The 22,398-nt window shown below is 43.6% G+C and overlaps 2 protein-coding genes across 3 annotated transcripts; both read left to right on the forward strand.

The window, feature by feature from the left end:
• Nucleotides 1-12,178, forward strand: LOC143332491 (transcription elongation regulator 1-like). 2 transcript variants are annotated; one of them, XM_076749995.1, is made up of 21 exons: nt 1-66; nt 1,124-1,367; nt 2,166-2,318; nt 2,836-3,118; nt 3,209-3,451; nt 4,527-4,586; nt 5,639-5,839; nt 6,144-6,250; nt 6,484-6,572; nt 6,689-6,849; nt 7,069-7,150; nt 7,318-7,453; nt 7,664-7,753; nt 7,876-7,994; nt 8,127-8,277; nt 8,493-8,657; nt 9,410-9,592; nt 9,867-10,046; nt 10,172-10,255; nt 10,896-10,996; nt 11,381-12,178. In XM_076749995.1, the coding sequence occupies exons 1-21, from the start codon at nt 20-22 to the stop codon at nt 11,580-11,582; spliced, it is 3,081 nt and encodes a 1,026-aa protein (XP_076606110.1). In that variant the 5' UTR covers nt 1-19; the 3' UTR covers nt 11,583-12,178. The 2 variants fall into 2 exon arrangements, with proteins under 2 accessions (XP_076606110.1, XP_076606112.1); XM_076749997.1 differs by lacking the exon at nt 4,527-4,586 and having other exon boundaries at nt 5-66.
• A 312-nt stretch (nt 12,179-12,490) lies between these two features.
• On the forward strand, nt 12,491-21,649 carry pcyox1l (prenylcysteine oxidase 1 like). The gene is made up of 7 exons (XM_076749998.1): nt 12,491-12,880; nt 13,401-13,607; nt 14,285-14,459; nt 15,823-16,034; nt 16,400-16,540; nt 17,204-17,615; nt 18,371-21,649. The coding sequence occupies exons 1-7, from the start codon at nt 12,772-12,774 to the stop codon at nt 18,618-18,620; spliced, it is 1,506 nt and encodes a 501-aa protein (XP_076606113.1). The 5' UTR covers nt 12,491-12,771; the 3' UTR covers nt 18,621-21,649.
• Nucleotides 21,650-22,398: the final 749 nt, after the last annotated feature.

Below are 22,398 nucleotides of genomic sequence, written 5' to 3' on the forward strand. Positions count from 1 at the left end.
GCGGTTACATTTTCCTGTAATGGCGGACCAGGCAGAGACTGAGACTATCGGGTTCAGCGACAACAGGTTAGATAATCGCAAATGATGTGTTGAAATAAAGTGTATTATAAGGGATAAACCGAGATTTTATACGAAGTTGATCTGCCTTGTTTTTGGTCAAGAGGTTGTGATAAACGGTGGTTTTATTTGTGGATGTAACCACGCTAGCTAACTAGCTTCTAGCTAACTAGCCTGTGTTGCCAAGCGGCACGTCCCTGGTCTCCGCTCGTGGCACGCGGTAAACACAGGCAGTTAGATCAAACACAGACTGATGTTTTCCTATTTCTTCGGGCTGCGTACCACACTAGGCCCCGACTTTGTTTTCAGACACAACTCTTGCCTTGAGTTTTCTGTGCTCAAATGTTAATGTGTAATTGGCAGCTAGCTAAGCTATGCTACATTCATTAGCAGGCAGGAACACATAACTCCGTTCATTCTGTGTTTTGAATAGGCTGGCTTGCTGTTAGCCTAGTTCGTTATAGATGAGATTCACCAATTGAGTATGTTTACGATCAAAGTATGTGCCCACACACTGCCAATGAGATATCACCCTGAAGAGTTCAACATTTAAACACGTGTAATAGTGAGCACTATAGAGCTACATATCATAAAAACGTTACACCCAAAGGCTCCTGAGCAAACATCATCACGTCAGTGTTATTGCATCCTCAAGAACGCGTTTCTGCGGCGAAATGGTTACGCGCAGGCTATCGCACAGGACAACATTTTTGTAATAATTTACTAAACTATCTTAACTTACAGTGCGTCTCCCGTCACAGTAACCATCTACCTTCAATAAATTCTGTCTGGATTGTTAAGCAAGTACAACATAATGTTATTTTTCATGTCTGGCAGTATACAGTTAATGTTGTTGAATTGTGCAATTCTTTCTCGTTTTTTGAGACTTTGTTAGGTTTACTTTCAAGCATTAGAATTACCTTCAGTTTTATAGAGTGGTTTGTTCGTGCATCAGAATGTTAGTTTTGATCAAAGTGGTGATATCACAGGGTTTTTGTTAATGCTACTTAGTGATCTGCCACTGAACACTGTAACATTGTAACTTGATATTGTTTTGATGTGCTAGAATGGCACAGCAGGCAGTGCGGTTCCGCGGCCCTGCGCCTGCACCTGCACCTGCATCTGCGCCTGCCCAGACTCAAGTGTTACGAGGCCCACCACCGCTCCTTAGGCCACCGCCACCTCCTTTTGGGATGATGAGGGGACCCCCACCACGACCCCCATTTGCACGCCCACCCTTTGACCCCAACATGCCACCCATCCCACCTCCAGGAGGCATGCCACCACCCATGGGACCCCCCCATCTACAGGTGACTGTTTCCCATTTTTATATGACATGCATGTTTTTCTTTATGGAAGTGTCCAACACACTTTATGTAGGCCAGTATCATACTTGCATCACCCGTATGAAAAGTGACAAGGGTACTATTACCTGTATACTCTATCTTTTATGTGGTTACCCACATTTATTGTAATGTCACAGGGATAATACCAGTGCACTAACTGATATTTGCATCAGTGTTGACTGATTGCATATTATGATTCTACATATTAAGGTTTTTTCTTCTACTGTTCATATTCAAGGTCCTCTTGTCAAAAGTGTTAGTTAAATACCTTAGTGGTAAATGGGCGCGCTTGTGTGAATAAGTCCAAAGAAAAGGGTGAATCCTCAAGCAGAGATATAATTGTCAGTTTGTTTTTGAACTCAGCCATCTGGCCAACAGAGTCTGGAAAGAAACTGACCACAAAGAAAGCTTTAGTCCTCTCTGGCATGAATAACAGCCGTATTAACACGTAGAAAAGACATTGAACACAAAGGAGAAATATGACTGACACTGTTTTGTAATCTCTTTTGGTATTACCTTCTTCCTAATTGATTCTGCGGTGTGATTCTCTCTTGAATAATACATTATTGACGCACAAAACTCCTAATTTGGATGCAGAGGTTGTAATAAGTACAGGCTGCTGGCTAAATAGTCAGCCGCTTCAATACACAAAGAAGTTACATTTTGTTTGAGGAGGGAGGGCTGTTATTGGGTCTTTTATAGTCAAAGCCCCACTCCTTACAGTCTGAAAATTGAATGCTGGGTCTTAATCTTTTGCTGCAGAGACCTCCGTTCCTTCCCCCTCCCATGGGGAACCTGCCGCCTCCACCAGGGATGCTCTTTCCTCCTGGAATGCCCCCCATTCCTGCCTCTGGAACCCCTGCACTCAACCCTACAGAGGAGATCTGGGTAGAGAACAAGACACCAGAGGGAAAGGTAAACTGGAAGTTGTATCTAAGCACATAGCGGGGCCCTTGTACTGGTTTATGCAGTCTGGATAGGCTTGGAGAAGTAATTAACGATTTTACAGTCTTTTAAAGTTCATCTGAAAGTGCATTAAATTTGAATGACAATGATATGCAAATCTGCAAGCGCAACTTCATGGTCAATATTGTTGCTTCTTGTGAAGCGTTGTAACATTTTCCCTGAATATCTGTGGTCGAGTTTATTGCGGACAATTCATATTTAGATGTGAGTAAGTATATTGCAGCCACCCACACACACACACACAAACACACACTCACACTGAACCTGATTAAGGAAAATCCCATGGTAAATTGTCTAATTGATATCTTTAACATTGTACTGGAAATGGGGCTGGCACTCTAAAATCATTCACATCAGTTATTGTGGGAGAAATCTTGCTTAGTAAGTTTCAGGATAATCAACCAAATTGATTTTCACATTATTACAAACGTGTTGTATCATTATTGCTCTTGTGTGTTATCCACAGGCATATTACTACAATGCCAGGACCAGAGAGTCATCGTGGAGTAAACCGGATGGTGTGAAGATCATCCAGCAGTCTGAACTCAACCCCCTACTTGTCGCTGGGGCTGCGGGGACGGGTGCAAGTGTGGGGGTGACCGCAGCTGCCAGCTCAAGCAGTGTCAACACTACAGCCAGCACGGCAGCAGCAGCCCCCCCTACCCAAGCCCCGTCCACAACCCCCTCTCGCACACTCACCTCCAGTCCAGACTCCACCACCACCCCCTCCCCATCTGTGACCATTGCAGGTAAGTGCACAGTGTTCTATCAGACATACACACACACATACACAAGCTAAACTAAAAATCCTCTTGTTTTCTCATTCTGTTTCCCAAAAGCCACTGTTGTAGCAGACCTGAACCCTGTTGCCACAGTGACCTCAACTGTTGCTGTGTCTCCAGTCACTGTGGTAACCGTTTCCACGGTGCCATCACCTGTTACGGCAGTGCAGACTGTGCCTCTGCTGCCTGCAGCCCTGCCTCACAGTGTGGCCCAGCCCACCGCAGCCATACCTGCCTTTCCCCCCGTCATGGTGCCACCTTTCAGGGTGCCCTTGCCGGGCATGCACATCCCGCTACCAGGTAAGATCCTCAATCTAAGAGCAATGAACTAACAGCCCAGCATATCTAGGTGGAACAGCTATAAAATGTATAGGAACCAGTAAAAAAAACTATAAACAATAAAAACTGCAGTAAACTATATTGAAGTTCAATTGGTTGGGCTCTTGTACAGAAGTTTGGTCATAGTCTGACATGTAGAATGTCCCTGTAGTCTCAGCAGCTCCAATAGAATGATCAGTTACTTAGCCCTGTAAATGTTTTGTGACAGCTGACATGTAGTTTCCAGTTTCCAGTGGAAAATTAGAGTAGCCAGTGGACTCCAACTGTAACTGGTATTGAAACTCCTCCGTAGGGTAGGATTATTTTGTGGCACTCACTCACAGGTTATACATGTAAATGTACAGCCAGTGCATATTTGTCAAGCCATATCTTGTTTAAAGGTCACGCAACAACAGGTCTTAACTGCAGTATCTGAAGTTTAAATGTAGGCTAATGTAAATGCTCCTGTTAGTCCTCTGTGTTTGCTTTCAAGGTTTTATCTGTTGCTCCTCTCTCTTGTGTCTTATTTGATTCCCTCTTTTTTCTCTCTGTACCTCATTTTGTCATCAATTGATTGAAAACGCTCATTCGGGTAGTTAACTTTCTCCAATTAATGTGTTCTTTGTGGATGAAGTAGCAGATGGGGCTAGGTCTAGGTCAGGGCTGATGGTCATTTAGCTGACAGTCAGACTGAGTGCTTGTTTTGTTTAACACGACGCATTCACGCCGCTTTCATACGTACTTTTTTTTTTTTAACACATTTTCTTTCTTTTTATCTTAATCTTTAATGTCCAGCGCTAATTCCCAAAAGGTTGGGACACTGTGTAAGACATGAATAAAAACAGAATGCAATGATTTGCGAATCCTTTTCAACCAAACACATAAATGTCTTCAGAGACTAAGTAACTCTTGTAACGCCATGAGTAATGCACAATCTAAAATCTGAGTGTGTGTTTGTCTGAGTGGGGCCACACACAAACTCTTACACACCATGGTAGTTGATGTCTAGTGTCCTGCTGTGTTCAACCAGATGCTTGCTTGTCCGTTGTTCTTGCAGGTGTAGCAATGATGCAGATAGTAGGTGCACCCTGTGTAAAGGCAGGCCCCAGCGCCAACGGTAAACACCCAGCCGCTCGTCTCTCAGATCTACAGTAGATGGCATGGTAGTGAATGATGTCCACATGAGTCACATGTTACATATGGGAACCCTCAAACAGTGGCATGGTGGTGAATGCTGTGAACATGATCCATCCGGTGTACAGTAATGAAATTTTTTCCATTCCCACTGGCAGAGGCAGAACCTTCAGCTTGATTGTTATTAAGCAACTCATTCTTGATTACACTTACAGACTTGTTCTGTTTATTTATTCTGGATTAAATAGACAGAGCTGCAAGACCTACACCACATACATTACATCACCAGTACACTTTTGACATCAGAGGATTCAGCTTTCACTGAATGATGAATGTACTTTGCTTGTGCACTGTCCTCGGGAACTATCAGGTAAAGTGTAAGACTCAATTGTTTTGCTTTGGTTAAATGAGACTTGACACTTGAAAATCAGTATCTAAATTGTTAGATTGGGCCAAGTCGGTGATTGTTAGACATTTTGAGGTGTGTGGTTGGTGAGTGTAGCCGCGACAGAGAACATGTCTGTTAGGCCAGTTCCCATAACGCTAGTTGCTGTTGCCTTGTAGTGATTGAGAATGATAGCAGTTAGGGTTACATATTGTGGTCATGTGGTTGTCTTCTTTTGTGGCATGGTTGTGTGTGTGGTCACTGCTTTGTTTGTTTGTGTATGTGGCCTGTGTTTGTTGTCAATCAGTAATGTTTCTCGAAGGCTTCTTTAGAGTTGAGCAGACGTGACAATATTTTTTTCCCCCACTCATCTAAACAATTTATTTCTCTAGATAACGAGGCACATACGTACAGGGACAGCCCTTTTTAAGTAGCAGTGAGTCTTATTCTGCCTGTGGAGCTCTCTGTCTTACCCCTGGTTTTGCTAACACACATTTTTGATTATAAGGGGAAATTACATTTCACAAATTGATGCATAAACTAATGCCTTTTCTAGAGTATAGTCCACTTCAACTACTATCAGTGGCTCAGACATCAAGATGACTCTCAGCCAATCATGGTCTGTCTCTTTCCTCTCTGACTAATGACAGGCATGCTTCCAGGCATGGGCCCGCCTTTAGTTTCCATGATGCACCCACAGCTGGCTCTCTCGGCAGCTCCTGCCTCCATGGCCGGATCCTTGCAGCTCCCTGAGTGGTCGGAGTATAAAACAGCTGATGGGAAAACATACTACTACAACAACCGAACACTGGAGTCCACCTGGGAGAAACCACTGGCCCTGGTGGAGAAAGGTAGGCGCTGCTGACTAGTGCGCACACACAGAAGCTTTGTCTGACATGGTGCAATGATCCAGTAGACGTGACTGGTTTCCCATTACCCATTTTGAGTTTCTGCTCACTAATAAGATGCACAGCCAAACATACTAGAACCCTGATCCCAGATTAGCTGTCCTAAGATTTACTTGCGCCCCTTTTTATAGCATTTATGGAAACTGAACAGGAAACTGGCAGAATTAATCCATTTCATTAACAGTCTGCATTTGTTGAGCTGCACTGGACCACTTTTAGTTACCTGAGCTCTTTGTTCCTCCTTCAGAAAAAGAAGCAGAAAAGATCAAAGAGCGTCTGGCCCAGGAGGAAGCTGAAGCGATGGAGATGGAGGATGAGGAGAACAAACTAGAAAACGCTAATAATGTCAAGGAGGTACGTGAAGAGTTGAATGACTTTGTTGAACAACACCAGAAAAAACACATTTTCTCTGTCTCAAATTCACAGTACAGTACACTATTGTGTAAGCCTGTTGTGAAAGGGTGACATTATTTATGAATAACACACATTTTTGCAAATCATTAAAAAAGAACAAAGATAATAAGATGTTGAACAGTATGAATATAATAGTAATCAAGAGAAATGATTTTTCTCTCTTTTTCATCAAGGAGCCTAAAGAAGAAGAGATGACGGAGGAGGAGAAAGCAGCTCAGAAAGCCAGGCCTATAGCCACCAACCCGATCCCTGGCACACCATGGTATGCATACCACAGCGCAGCCCACATCATCTCCCCGCTCCACTTGATTGCAGTGAATCTCATGCATTCTGCTTTTTCACCTAAAATCGCTGTGTATGTCTGTCCATTTATATCAGGTGTGTGGTTTGGACGGGTGATGATCGCGTGTTCTTCTACAACCCAACAACGCGGCTGTCCATGTGGGACCGACCGGAGGAGCTGGTTGGTCGAGCTGATGTCGACAAACACATCCAGGAGCCACCGCACAAGAGAGGCCTGGAGGACAGCAAGAAGACAGGTGCAGACATCATCACATGCAGCTAGTGGTTAAGACACCAAAGTACATTTGATTATTGTGAATAATGACATTCAAGCCAATTGCTTTGTTAGTAGCACTAAGAATTTGAAGCAATTACAGGTTCAAAATCAGAAAATGAGAGACCAAAGAAATGCAGGTACACAAGCGCTGCTATTACTCTGAAACTAATTTTTTTTATGTATGTGTGTTCGTACACAGGTATCAATAAGGAAGAGCCAGAATTAGCCATTGCTACTGAAGAGAATCAGGATGAGGAGCCAACCAAAGCAAAAAAGAGGAAGTAAGTCATACATGGTTCCCTGTACTTAATACTACACTACTGCAAAAGTTTAGGAGTCACCTCATCCCTTTGAAAATGTATTGTCTGTGTCTCTTCCGACTTTGTGTCTCTGTTGCCATTTCAAGTTCCCTCCACCTCTCTTGACCTTTGTGATTTCTCCCTCACAGGAAGGAGGACACGAAGGAAGCAGACTCTGAAAAGGAAGCAGCAATGGAGGCAGAGCTCAGAGCTGCCAGAGAAAGAGCTATAGTGCCGCTAGAGGCCCGGATGACCCAGTTCAGAGAAATGCTGCTGGAGAGAGGGGTAACACAACTTTTATGCTGCAGCTGCTACATCATCTTTTAACACAGAGGTTTTCAATCAGGACTGACAGGAAAAAACAATGCATTCTTTGAGTTTTCCTGAAGGTTTTTATGCAATTTTAGTTATTCCCTTGTCACATCTTGAATTGTTCTTAAAGTGATTTATTTAATTTAGCTCAGTCTAATGCCGGTGTTGTCTTCTTACGTGCAGGTGTCTGCATTCTCGACCTGGGACAAAGAGCTTCACAAGATTGTTTTTGACCCACGTTACCTTCTGCTCAATCCGAAAGAGAGGAAACAGGTTCAGTTTCTCTTTTTTCCCTCACTGTTACTCATTCTCATTTTCTCACTCTATTGTGCCACATGTTGGCCTTTTTTAAAATAAATCCTTCAGTCATAGATTTGTGATTATGTCCACTTTAGGTGTTTGATCAGTACGTGAAGACGCGAGCGGAGGAAGAGAGGAAAGAGAAGAAGAACAAGCTGATGCAGGCCAAAGATGAGTTCAGGAGGATGATGGAGGAGGCAAAGCTCACACCTAGGTAAAGGGACCGGCCAGTTATACTGGTACATGTATATATTAGTATTTAACATAATGGATTATATTTGTTTTTTTTGGTGAAGAGGTCATTTCACAGGCTGCTTGTAACTGCAGTGTTTCTGTATCTTTACAGAACAACATTCAGTGAATTTGCAGTAAAGCACGGCCGAGACCCACGATTTAAGACTATAGAGAAGATGAAGGACCGGGAGGCTATCTTCATGGAATTCATCACCGCTATGAGGAAAAGAGAGAAAGAGGACTCCAAGTCAAGAGGAGAGAAGGTATCGCTGACACACACTCAAATATCAATACACAGTATTTTTCTCTACAACAAGAATGTGTCGATTGACTATAAGTCAAGATCTCTGCAGGCTCTCATTGCCCTGCTGATGTGCCTTTGAGCAAATTACTGAGGTTCTACCATGCTTACCGTGGTTTTTGGACAGATTTCTAATTCATTTTGATATGTGGATGTGTGTGTTTGTTTTGCTTCCAGGTGAAGCAAGACTTCTTTGATCTCCTAAGTGAGCAGCACATGGAGGGAGGCCAGCGGTGGAGCAAAGTGAAAGAGAGGCTAGAGACTGACCCTCGGTACAAAGCTGTGGAGAGCTCTGCACTCAGAGAAGAACTTTTCAAACAGTACATGGAAAAACAAGCCAAGGTAAGAGTTCTCTGTATGGAAGATGGTGGCTTCAGTATGTATGTACCAGTGATGTCTAATCAGTGCTTTTTACTTTGGTACATGTTTGGGTATAAATTAGGGACGGTACAAGTAAGATGAATGACTTACTGATTGGACACATAGCTTATTTGATCTTTTTTGTTAAATATCTATGTGTTGTTGTGTGGAGCACACATGGTGCCACACAGCAGGACATCATTCTCAAAATACTGTATTGGCCCAAGTGTAACACAAATTTTTTATGGAAATTATATTTGAAAAGTGGAGCTTATATTTTACACAAGGACTGGACAACACCAGATACTTTGAGTGTAAAAGAGTGTATTCTGCAGAAGGTGTTGCATTATGGGTTTTTTGTTGCTAAGCTCACAAGCTTCTTCAAGTCTATTTATAGCATGTTTGAGTTATTCAGCCCTAAAGCTGTTTATGCAGCCCAGTTCAACCTACAGGAGTTTCTGGCGGCTCATGTAATGTGTTTTATTACCGTGGAGGCAATAAATTGCTCATGAGTAGAAAACGAGTCAAAGCACCTCCTGATGTCAGCTGCAGTCTTGATGATGAGCTCAAAAAGACAGAGACTGCCAGGGAAAATCATTTTGACTATGACTACGACTTTCGACTTTGTTGATATTAAGTAACTCTGATCTATGACTGTCTTCGAGCATAGTCCTCATTGTCAACATCACATAACAAAGGGAACTGATGCAGACCATGTGTGTCGTCCTCCATAGAGCGTGGACATTGAGAAGGAGCGCGAGTTGGAGCGGCAGGCTCGTATCGAAGCCAGTCTCAGAGAGAGGGAGCGGGAGGTGCAGAAGGCCCGATCAGAGCAGACCAAAGAGATCGACCGAGAAAGGGAGCAGCACAAGAGGGAGGAGGCCATCCAGCATTTCAAAGCTCTCATGTCTGATATGGTGAGATGCTGTGCAGCTTTATTCTGTTCTTCATCACCAGTCGCTTTTAACTTTTTCACAAGATTTGACAAAAAAATGGAGAAGTGACAAATGATTCTAGGCATAGTCGTATCACCATTTTTAGCCCCTGCAGAAACAAATTGGATTTTACAGCTACGATTGTGAGTGCAGGAATAATCATAACACGCTTTCTAAACATATGTATATATGATGGTATGCACAAAACTAAACTTTGAGCTGTATTTAAAGTGGCTTTTGTTTATTCATTCCTCAGGTACGGTCTTCAGATGCAACGTGGTCAGACACGCGTCGTAACCTGCGGAAGGACCATCGCTGGGAGTCGGCGTCACTGCTCGAGAGAGAGGAGAAGGAGAAGCTGTTTAACGAGCACGTAGAAGCCCTGGCCAAGAAGAAGAAAGAGCATTTCAGGCAGCTACTGGATGAGACCAGCATGGTAATAGTTTGGTCTCTGTTTGCTTATGTCTTACATGCCCACATAGAACCAGTGTGACTAGAAAGAAAAATAATACTCTTATTTTTACCGACTTGCATCAACATGATTATTTGTTCGTGTTTTAGATCACTCTGACAACTACATGGAAGGAAGTGAAGAAGGTTATCAAGGAGGACCCTCGCTGTATTAAGTTCTCCTCCAGTGACAGAGTAAGACTTGAAATGGATAACCACTCACCCACAGTATGGTATTTAGCTTATATAATTGCAAAATGCTAAAAGTCACTTTCTGACAATAATTTACTAGAGTTTTGTGACTCTAGTGAGTCTCTTCCTCTATTAGGTAGTGCAGACCAACACAACAATCTAGAAAGACCAAATCTAGCAACTCGTGACCACACGTGTGTTTGCTCTCTGAGCTGAGCCAGGTTAGTAAAAATGACAGCAAACCTCAACCTTTCCTTGTTAAAGTTAACTGAGTTTCCAGCTTTCAAAACCTTATCTCAAGCATAACCAGCCTTGACTTTAAGTAACATCTGTAAAGTGTTCCACATCTGTGAGACCAACTGATCAGGTCAAACAAAAAAATACAGTTGTTCCTCAGAATTGTCTTCAGTAAGCACGAAGATGATTTGACTGAACTCATTGGTCTAATAGTTGACATCAGCTGGCTTCTCTCATAAAATCCTAAGCCCAGCTCTGAATTGATCAGGGGTGTAGGTGATATTTTTCAATCTGTCTTAGAGGTATTCTGGTGGTGTGAGTTTAATTAGGCTGTAACAGTTTCATGTGGAATACACATCCGTTTCGTCTGAGTTATGGTGTCGGATGTGTTCATCTGTGCTTGCAGAAGAGACAGCGGGAGTTTGAAGACTACATCAAAGACAAGTACATCACAGCCAAAGCTGACTTCAGAACCCTGCTAAAGGAGACAAAGTTCATCACATACAGGTCTGTACACTCACTTCAAAAATGAAAAACATTACAATATTTGTTCAGGATACCTGCACTGATACAATTGCAGCCCAGAAACATTAAAGATAGAAAGTATATACGAATAACTCAAATAATAGCCGTAATTCATTTTTGACACTGCAAACCGTCATATGACACATATCTTGTGTCACTTATAGACTGACTCAGAGGTTGTTTTTAAGCCCTGACCAGTCAAATGATTTGAGTTTAAGTGACCTTGTTGCAAAGGAAACTCAGACAGTAAAAAAAGCGTCACATGAATAGACATGAAGTAAGTTGTGTTTAAATTTCCCCCAGACACAGAAGGATACTGTTCATAGTGTTGGCATCCTGCCTGTCTCATATTCACCCTTCTTCCAGATCAAGAAAGCTCATCCAGGAGTCAGAGCAGCATCTGAAAGATGTGGAGAAGATCCTTCAGAACGACAAGCGGTACCTCGTTCTGGAGTGTGTCCCCGAGGAGCGCAGGAAGCTCATTATGTTCTACATTGAAGATTTAGATCGCCGTGGCCCACCGCCTCCCCCCACCGCCTCTGAGCCCACCCGACGCTCTACCAAGTGACCAATGACACCATCTTCTTGGCCGGTGCCCTACTTCTCCTTGCCCTTCCTTTGGCCAGAGCATGACCTCCCCAACACCCCCTGAACCCCACCCTCCAGGCCCATGGCTGGTCTCGCAGTGTTATTGCTGGGGGGTCATGTTGCTTAGAGATGTACCATAGAGATGAACGGTTAAGGTCTCTGTGTTATGTCGCCTCTTAGCCCTGAAATAGCCCTGCATTTAAGGCAACAGCAGGGAACACAGGTTACCTGATCTAAAGGTGACCCTTGACCCCTCACCTCTGACTGACCACATTAGAGGGAGAGGGACAGTAATAAGGCTGCTGCCCGAGCAGCCACAGAGGTGTAAGATAGCTGATGTAAACGAAATGAGTGGGTGTGAGTATGCATCTGTGTGTGTGCGTGGTGCGTGCACAAGTGTGTGCGTGTGAGTGTGTGCGTGCATGTGTCTGAGGCGTCCTTAAGCCTTACTGCTCCACTGTGCCAGTCATTGTTTCAGCGGCTCAGTGTGAATGTTAGTTTCTGCTCAGTGGTTTACTCCGATGTCGCAGCAGTTTCACTGTTGAATGAATAAACGCAACTTCCATTGTTTTTCAATATGTCGTCTTGTGGATTTTTTTTGTTTGTTTGTTTTAGAAATTAACATCTCACATTCACTTAGTCGTAAAAATATTACTGGGTGAAGCTCTAATCATGGAATATGAAGAAAATTCTTACCTGATTCTTATGTTTCAACTTGTATAGTTTGTGGAGAATGATATGGTTGTGTACCATGTTTAAATTGGCCGATGTATTTGGCTGCATGCTGCGGTAATCAAACTGAGAATGGTAGCGGTACGTAATCTACGTAAAGCCATTAGTTTCTTGCCGTGGGTGTCCTCAGACGGCTGTGGTTGGTGGAAACAAGCCAGTGTTTGAGATCACGTGATGTTGCCGGACGATGGCTGTTCATTGGTGAATTGATCTGCAGCATCATGACTATTATCAAGCCGTCTTTCGTGCAGTTTCCTGAACGCAACTGTCTGCATGTACAGCGACGGAGTCAGCCGACATGTAACTGATATTATTCTGAACATACGGTCCGTGCAAAGGGAAGAGAAAGAGAGGAGCTAACGTTCGGTGCTGGGTTAACTGTCGCGTCACCCGCTCGCCTCTTCTCTCTTCCCGGTTATCTCTGTTCTGTCGCAGCTATGGGCGGCTCTTTTGTCCCGTTGTTCGCCGTCGTGCTGTCAGCCTGGTCGGCTGTCGGTGACCCCGCCGGATCTGCTCACGTCGACGGAGCTCCGCCTTCTAAAATAGGCAAGCAAACCAGCGTGTTTAAGCGTCAAAGCAAGCCGTTGAATTTAGCTAACATTAGCCCGCATCCAGAGGGCTGTAAGCTAGTCTTCAACAAGCTAACTTAGCTAATTCCTGTTTTCATGAGCAACATTTAATGTGCAAATTCCTACATGCCTATACATGCAGGCAGCTAATGTTATGTAAGCTAAGTTTGCTCTAATATTTTTCTCTTTCTGTCAGTCATTATAATAGAGCCAGTGTTGTCCCTGTATTCCCCTGTCTATAGGTATGATGACTGACCACTTAAAACTGCAGACAGTTTTGCTTGAATCACGTCATTACGTGTCATTAGTTTATATTTCCATCTATTTGCGACAAATGCATGTAATGAAGCCACGTCTTTATACACCCAGATGACACAGGAGGATATACACAATGTGTATGATTTATGGTCAGTAGTTTTCTGACACATGTCACTTCCAAACCACATTCTGAATTCACATTTCCTGTCTGTTGTTGGCTCTGATCCTCTGTGCTCCAGCGGTGGTCGGGGCGGGGATAGGAGGCAGTGCCACAGCACATTTCCTGCGGCAACACTTTGGCCCTGAAGTCCAGGTGGATGTGTTCGAGAAGAGCGAGGTTGGGGGCCGTCTCGCCACTGTAACTGTCAATCACAATGATTACGAGTCTGGAGGTTCCATCATTCACTCCCTCAACCTCCACATGCAGGACTTTGTCAAACAGCTAGGTTGGTTGGCACATGCACTACCCACAAGGCTTCAAAGGCCAAGAGGACAATAACTGTACACAACTGCGTAGGATTTATTTAGAGCTGTCTGTCCTTCTCGAGGTGTTTTTAATGGAAAGGATGTGTGGTTGCATATTGCAAGTGAGTTAAATCAAGCACTGGGCTTTGAAAAGGGTTTTCTGTATTTACAGAACAGCAACAGCACACACTCAGTGTCGAGCATCTGTTCAGGGTTACAAGCTAAGCAAACAGGCTTCCTGATGACAGTGAGGTTTGCTTTATGGAGAATATAGAGATCCTGTGTAACAGGAATGAGGATGGGTTTGTAGCTTGATCAGATTCATCTTGTGCTTCCAGCAAATGTAAGCTGAGCAGGAAGAACGTTCATAAGTAAAGAAAGGTCGATTACTTGAGTTTAATGAGCATCGTCGACAACTCATTGTGCTCCTGCATCCAGTGTTCAGTGCCCTGCCAAAGCAACCAGACCACAGGACTGTTTACATCTTGCTATGGTGCATTTTAGGTCGATATTAGTCCAGACAGTTTCAGAGAAAAAGAAGTGTATTAATTTGTTACGTCACTACTGTTAGAGACAAATTCATTAAAAAGAATCCACATTATAAAGTTCTTCCTTGTGTGTGTTTGTCCTTCGTGTCGCCATGTGTCTGCCCCTCGAGGTTTAAAGTATCGTCGCAGCGTGGCGGGCAAGACGGCCGTGTTTAACGGCGAGGAGGTGATTCTGGAGGAGACAGACTGGTACCTGCTGGACCTTTTCCGGCTGTGGTGGCGTTACGGAATCAGCTTCATACGGCTGCAGATGTGGGTGGAGGAAATTATGGAGAAATTCATGAGGTAAGCCCGAAATATCAGCGCTCTGTTTGTTGTTTCATATCATTGCAGCTGCATGGCATGCGGGGTGCTTCACAGTATGTAGCTGTGGTGCAGAAAATGCCTGATTTATCTTCCTGTTCCGAAGCGTCATGCCTTTGTTGTAGATGTCCGACTCTCTGTAGGTGCGTGGAGGGACCCCACCTCAGTTTACATATAACTTCACCTCTTGGTTAGATACTGTATGTGATTGGTCTGCCGGAGGGGTGTACTATGAAGTGAGAGTAATGGGTTAGCGAGGTATGTTGAGCCTAACTTATGCACACTGAACCTCCTCCAAAGCAGGTTATGTTCAGAGTTTTGGATTTAATTCTCCCGATTGAATATGTTTCATATGCAAACTTGCAGAGCCGTACGTAGATAATGTCAACGAATGAAGCTGTGTAATTACACGGTTGCACGTGATAGGTCCATTCTGTGCAAGTCAAATGAGCCCTTTTTATGTGAACATACACAGAGCCCGATGAAGAAAACTTAAGTTGCTAACCACCATCCTGATGCCCATCATCTCTGACTGAGGTTTTAGGTTTTGCGGAGCCAGCTCACGCCAAACTTGCTTCGTAGTATACCTGTCCTATTTTCTCGCTCCTGTTTCTGGCGTCAGTATTGTTAAATGAGAGTGACGGTTACATGGAGCTGGTGTAAGAAGGTCCAAGTATTTTTTTTTTTTTTTTACATTTTAAAGATGCCAGACAAGTTTGCATTACTGATTCAGCAAAGTCATTTCTGGTTTAAACCTTCTTCTCGCCATCATTGTTTTCACTCTGTCACAACTTGAGTCATAGATTGCCAGAACAGTTAAATACCAACATCATCTGCCTGAAATTTTGAAGTGCGTCTGTAATGAAAGCTCTGCTGGAAATCCTCCAACAGCAAAAGTATAAATCAACAGAAATGATGTGTTCAATCAGCCTCTCCTCGCACTGTCGCATCTGTCCAGCACAATCAAATCTTTTTGCTGCAGTTATGTTATCATGACTCAGTTTTTAGCTTGAAACATGAGCCCAGCTTAGATTTGCACTTCACCCCTCTAAACAGAGCTTGGCAAATGGTGATGCCATTTGCCAAGCTCTGTTTTCTCCCTCAGGAAATGATTTATTTCTGTATCACTTTGTCTTTCTTGCCTTCTCTCTGAATCAACTACAGTGAGCCTGTACATCCCCACATCTGTCTCTCTGTCTTTTATGTTATGCACAAATAATTGCCGATAAGTTTGTGATGGATGGTGTGAAGAAAAAGATTAATCTAGTATGTCGATTATAAATCTGTCTACGGTCCACAACAGCAATTAATAATGAGCCATTTCCTCTCTGGGTGTGTACTATAGGATCTACAAGTACCAGGCCCACGGCTACGCCTTCAGCTCGGTGGAGGAACTGCTGGACTCTCTAGGCGGGAGCGGCTTCATCAACATGACCCGGAGGCCGCTCTCTGATTCGCTGCTGGAGCTGGGTGTGTCGCAGCGCTTCATCGATGAGGTCATCGCGCCCGTCATGAGGGTTAACTATGGACAGAACGTCAGCATCCCCGCCTTTGTAGGTCAGATGAGTGTGAAGAAATGAGCAGTAGGAGAAGAAGAGGGAGCCGGGGGGGGATGATGAGCAGGAAAGAGACAGCGAAGAGGAAGGCTGCAGCGCAGAAATTAGGGCCCGTTAAGAGCCGAACATCTACGTCGACGCTGATGTAGGTCAGGAGAGAGGAAAGGAAAAGGAAAGAGATGCAGGGCACGAGGAAGGGAGTAGCTGGGTTTCGAGAATAGATGAGAGGAAGGCAAGGTGAGAGGAGAGGGTGGCCTGTAGGAGCGAGAGAACAGGAAAGTGTGTGGGCAGCTGATAATTGGTTTATAGCACTTGGCACTGTCTGTTGTGAGTGAGTGAGTGTGTGTGTGTGTGTGTGTTTTACAGGCGCTGTGTCGTTAGCTGGTGCCCAGAACAACCTGTGGGCGGTGGAAGGAGGCAACAAGCTGGTGTGTTCTGGCCTGCTGAAGATGGCCAACGCTAACCTGCTGCAAGCACAAGTCAGCTCCATCTCCCCAGTCTACTCAGGTGCTTAACCTCGATGTTGGCTGACCGGGATCATGTCAGATGTCACAGTATTTAACAAAGTGGAACGTTTCATATATAAATTAATCATTGATCATTAAAAAGCTGCACTGCTGGGGCCGGCAGAAGTATGGAAGTAAAGTAATATATTACAGTACACTAGATATACTGTACACACACATACATACAGAAACTGAATGCCTGGTTGTGAACTCTAACCATTGCAGAATATTTAATATAGAAATTGATAATTCAGCAAACCATTGAGATATTTACAGCAGAGCTACAAATACCATAAAAATCAAGTAATCTAAAATATAAACTTAAGTGGTGGTGACTTCAAATGGAAAGAAATATTTTTTAGAGGCAGAAATAGAAACAGTTTGTCCGGTAAGATTCTCAGTCATTCAGGTTACAGGACATCTAAAAGTACTAAGTCCTTTTAGCTTTCAGGTCTTATGTTCACAACGTCATCAAAACTGTGTGAAACAGTTCTCTTCACCTTTTGATGAAGGCATATTCATCATTCCTGTGTGTCAACACTCGTGACACACGAGAAATGTGCTGGATTTGCCAGCAGATACCAGTGGAATGACGTAGATGAATTTGTGTCAGAGTCATGTAGGGTGATGTAGCTGACATTGATTCTGTGTACTTTCCCTCCAGCGGAGGCGCCCCAGTACCAGCTGAACTACACCGCAGCGGCAGGGACTGGATCAGAGCTGTATGACATTGTGGTGTTGGCGACGCCGCTCCAGGAAAGTGTGCGGTCCGGAGTCCAGTTCCAAGGTTTCGCCCCACCTTTCGACCAGCTTCCCGGCAACTATCACAGCACTGTGGCAACCATTGTCCATGGTTACCTCAACACCTCATTCTTCGGTTTCCCGGACCCCCGCCTGTTCCCCTTCGCCAGCATCTTGACAACTGAGACGCCCGATCTGTTTTTCAACAGCGTGGCGAGTGTTTGTCCCGTCAACATCTCGGCGGGCTTCCGCCGTAAACAGCCACAAGAGGCCGGAGTCTATAAAGTGTTCTCGCCACAACCTCTGGACAAGAGTCAACTGAAGACGCTCTTCAGGTGAGCCACTCAGTCCACCACCAAAGTAATCATGATATTGACTACGGCTGCAGCTTAGTGTTATTGTCTTTACTGCATAATGTGACTGTTTTTGGTAAACACAGCTTTTTTTTCTTTTTCTTTTTTTTTTAATAAATGATTGAATTCTGTTTTTATCTACATTTCACAAGCTGAAAATTAAACAGCAAACATTCGCATTCAACAAAATTGTTGCAGATAAATTGTCAGACAAATCTTTCAGCTCTGGATACGTTCTGCTCATTCTGTGAGTTAAGAGAATAAAATGATGTGTAACAAGACTAAGCGTCCACAGCCATGCTAGCAGCTCTGAAAGGCTGTACCATGCTGGTTTATGCTTGGTGCTTTGAGCTAAATGCTCATGTAAATGTCCTAAAATGCTAAAATAGTAATGTTCACCATCTTAGTTCAGTGTGTTAATATGCTAACGTTTGCCAAGTAGCACCAAACATAGCACAGTTGAGGCTGATGTGAATGTCATTAGTTTTGGAGGTATTTGGTCATGGAAAGGTGGAAAGGTCAGGGGACAATTTCTAATATTTATCGAGATATTTCAGTCTGAATCAGAGCGGTGGAGCGACCGACAGACCGACATTACATGTGCAGAGCAACGTTGCTGGTGTAGCTAAACGGCTGACGTCTACTCATCATAATAACTTGTTTAACTTGATGACAATGCCCAGATTTTTAAAAGCAGAATAACAACTTCCCTCCTTTACTGTGCCTCTCAATCTTAGGTCGTACTACTCGGTGCAGGTGACAGAGTGGCAGGCGTACCCCTGTTACGGCAGCAGTGAAGGACTGCCACCTGTGGAGCTCCACCCAAATCTTTACTACCTCAATGGCATCGAGTTGGCCGGCAGCGCCATGGAGATGAGCTCAGTGGCCGCCAAGAACATCGCCCTGCTGGCTTACCACCGCTGGAACAGACAGACGGACATGGTGGACCAGAAAGATCTGATGCACAGGATCAAGACCGAACTCTGACCTGGTCAACAGAAAGCCAGACCGTGCTTCAGCAGAGTTACTCAGAAATGTGTTCATTTAGGGAAGCAGAGAGAGGGTTTCTGGGTAATTGTAGCTCTTCTTACATCACAAAGCTGATGTGCGCACTCCCAAAGTCTTCGACGACATCTCCTGCTGGATTTTCAGCCTGAAAATGTCTTTATTAGGGTACTAAACCTTTACAGTTTGACTTGTGAGAAGTCTCCAGTGTTTCTAGAGACACATCCAAGTAATATGTTACTAAATACGTCTAATACACCGAATCAATGATAGATACCCATCCATCCAGTGTCTACAACTGCTTATCCATCAGGGTAATCATGAATACGCTGACCATAATCTGACCCTGCCTGCCAAAATCAACAGAAACATACGTTGTTAAACAGAAAAAGAAGTATTAGAGTCAAATCGACTCATTTTAATTGCGCCCCTGAAGGCAACTGCGGCCCCGAGCTGTTGTCCAAAGGCCAGTTCGAGTTCTCTGATTGCTTCCTTCTCCGTGCCAGCGACATTGCAGATATATGAAACATTTTGCAGCATCAGTTCTGGATTGACTGCTAATGTAAATAAGTGGTTTCATCCAAGCAGTTCAACTGCAGGCAGCTTTCCTTTGCCAAGAAATAAAGAAAACATGCAAACATGGGAAGGACCAGCTCATATTTAATCTCCGTAGAATTTGAATTGACTGCTAGGAAGCCATTTTATTGGGTTGCTGCGTCCAAGTCGAGAACAGCGCTTGAGAATCGGGATTGAGAGCATGAACGAGACGCTTTTAAACGGCCGCTTTAACAGCTGTGAGATATGAGACAGATCAGTGCAGTAACGCTGCCTTCGGGCACACAAACCAGCACTCTGTCATATAATCAAAAACAACTGCAGCACTGCTGTTACTGAATCTAAATTTAAGGACCGTTAATGGACTTGCTGTCGGTGTGAGCTGTACCAAGGAGATCTCATTTGTAAATTAAAATCATTATTCAGTGACTCATGGTCGTGGCCACTGGTGCTATGCTCTATTGCCCCTTTCATCAGACTGTTTATTATGTCCCCTTCCTGCTGCTTTTGTTGCATAATCCAGCGGAAAGAATTTTTTTTCGGGGAATGGAGCCAACAAACTCTCACACTGGACCAAATAAAAGCAGAGGACGGATCTGCGGAGCTGCTGGTGGTGACGATGACACAAAAGCCTCGTTGAGATCTGGCATTTTTAATAAGCACTGTAATCCTGGAAAAAACACATATGGAGATTTGGAGCTGGTAATTCACCTCCAGAAAAGGTGATGGTGTGATGATATGATAAGAAAGCATTGACTGGTAGCCTTTGGGAAATGCCTTGTTTTATTCATTTCTGTCACAGTTTGTCATTTCTAACAGCAGATTTGGACTGATGTGGATTTCTGGGTTTAGAAAAACTTAACTGTTGTAAACTGAAAGCCTTGAGACTCCAGTGGGCTCCAGTTGATGGATAGTGAGATCGTGTCGTGAAAGGAAAACGTTTCAAACCTTTAATCCGACTAAACTGTCTCCAAACGTGATGGCGTCAGAAACGATGGTGGTGAAATGAAGGCTGTTTATCTTTGACTCTGAACAACTCCCCCTTTTTCAAAATTCAACACTTTCAGCATCAGCTCCTGTACGTAGAACAATCAAATAGACGTAGCAGTTGGACGTTTATGTGATGCTGTAAAACAAATCCAGTGAGCGCCGTGGAACCATGTTGTGGATTGACACAGGCTGTCTCACTCCGTGTTTGTGAGACCGTCATTGGTTCAGCCATGGCACTGACTGCTTATTTAGAAAACACCATGTGGGTATGTTAACAAGGTTAAAAACTTGATTTTCATTGGACGGCGTATTAAATCTCTGAGCCAACATGGACAAGAGGTCCTAAAAGTGCTGTGGATAGATCAGCTGAGCAGATCTGTCTTCAGGCCAAATGAGCCAACTCAGCGCTCTGATGAAGACTGTGTGGGGACAGTTGAAAGTTGTGGGCAAAAATCCAATAAGTGGATGATGAGTTGGGATTGTTTTGTAACGCTACTTTTTCCAAGGTCAGAATGAACTTTCATGCTCGATCTTGTGAATTTTTGCACAGCAAGTAAGAATGAAGCAGAAGTGTAGACTCGACAAAACTAAAATAGCCCAAAATGAAGGTGTAGTCTGTATATTTTTGGGCAGTGGTGGACGAGGTACTTAGTAAAAATACTCCATTACAAGTAAAAGTCCTTCATTTAAAATCCTCCTGAAGTTAAGTTACAGAAGTATTATCAAAATGAAACTTAAAGAATCAAAGTGAAAGTGATGTAAGTATGATCACATATGACATCATCACATTCTTATGACTGATGCGTCAGTGTGTAAGCAGCATTTTACTGTTGTGCCTGGTCAAGGTGGAGGTAGGCCATTTACTCCAGTGTTTCCCAATCTAGGTGTCAGGCACTTCCAAATGGTCACCAGATGAAGAGATGAGAGAGGAAAGCTTTTCTGCACAAATACAATTTCGTTATTTTGGCCTTTTCTCAACAAAAATCAAAAATATCTAAAATGTGATCTCAGCTAGATGCTGATTTTTGTGTGTGTGTGTGTGTGTGTGTGTGTGTGTGTGTGCGTCTGTGTGAGAGAGAGAGAGAGAGAGAGAGAGAGAGAGGTCACAGGCCAAAAAAGTCGAAAGCCACTGCGTTTTATTTACCAATGTGTTGAATTTTAGAAGATTATCATATGTTTCACTTTTTGGTTTTTGCAGAGCTTTCAATGACATCTCAAACTCCACCCACCTGTGAAGATCATGAGATGGGATTAAAAGTTCAGATGAAAGCGAGTAGCTCGACCTTGACTTACGATTATTTGTCAAACAGCAGATTCTGTGTGACTTCACATCGAGCTGCTGTCGCTGTACAAATATAGTCCAGCATGTTTTCGTCTGCCTGATCAAATTATGCAGCTGTTTATAATGCATGGTGCTTCATTCGGACTGTTCACAGAATAAAGAGGTCGGATGGTTTGCCTTGAAATTTTGCTTTTGAAAAGTGGACTAAAAGTCCACCTGCCAGCCTCTGATTTACTTCGGCCATTCAGCCTTGATTTCCTGTGGGCGCTGAACAAAATCTACGTTCTTGCTCGATCTCATTCTGCTGCTGTTCAGTAATTTGAAGTTTAATTTTCTTTTACTAGAGGGGGAGGAAAAGGGAAAGTTATGAAGTAATATGTCACTAACAGGACGTCTAGCGTTGATGGTTGACTGCCCGTAAACTCCACAGTTCCGGTGGATGATTTAAACATTTTGGCTCACAGATTTGTAAATCAGTTTCATACAGTTAAACTGACAACACGCTGTAGCTTCATCACTGCGACATTTTCATACCGGGCTCCAATTATGAGATCCTAAATCTGCCCGGCAGCCAAAGTATGTAGTTACACAACAAATTACTTATTTGTTTTTTAAGTCATTGAAGTCTTTATGCCCTGACATTGAAGAAGTGGCCATATATCAAAAAATCATCCCGCAGATCACAAACTTTCACCAACATGATGTTCATGTTGGTGAAAGTTCATGTTCATGGACCCCACTCGCTAAGTTTCAAGACAGTTTCATCCCTTTGTTTCATCATCTTTTAAATGCTGTGAAGTATGTTCTGGGTTTTTCAGGGGACTTTTCCTGTAAAGCGTTTGGAAAGGAACAGGGCCGCATTCATAATCAGGAACGTAAAACTTTGGAGGAACAACCATCAAGAGGCCGGCAACAAAGCATATCCTCTTCAGT

Source organism: Chaetodon auriga, chromosome 15 (assembly GCF_051107435.1).
Source record: "Chaetodon auriga isolate fChaAug3 chromosome 15, fChaAug3.hap1, whole genome shotgun sequence".
In the NCBI taxonomy this organism is placed as follows: domain Eukaryota; kingdom Metazoa; phylum Chordata; class Actinopteri; order Chaetodontiformes; family Chaetodontidae; genus Chaetodon; species Chaetodon auriga.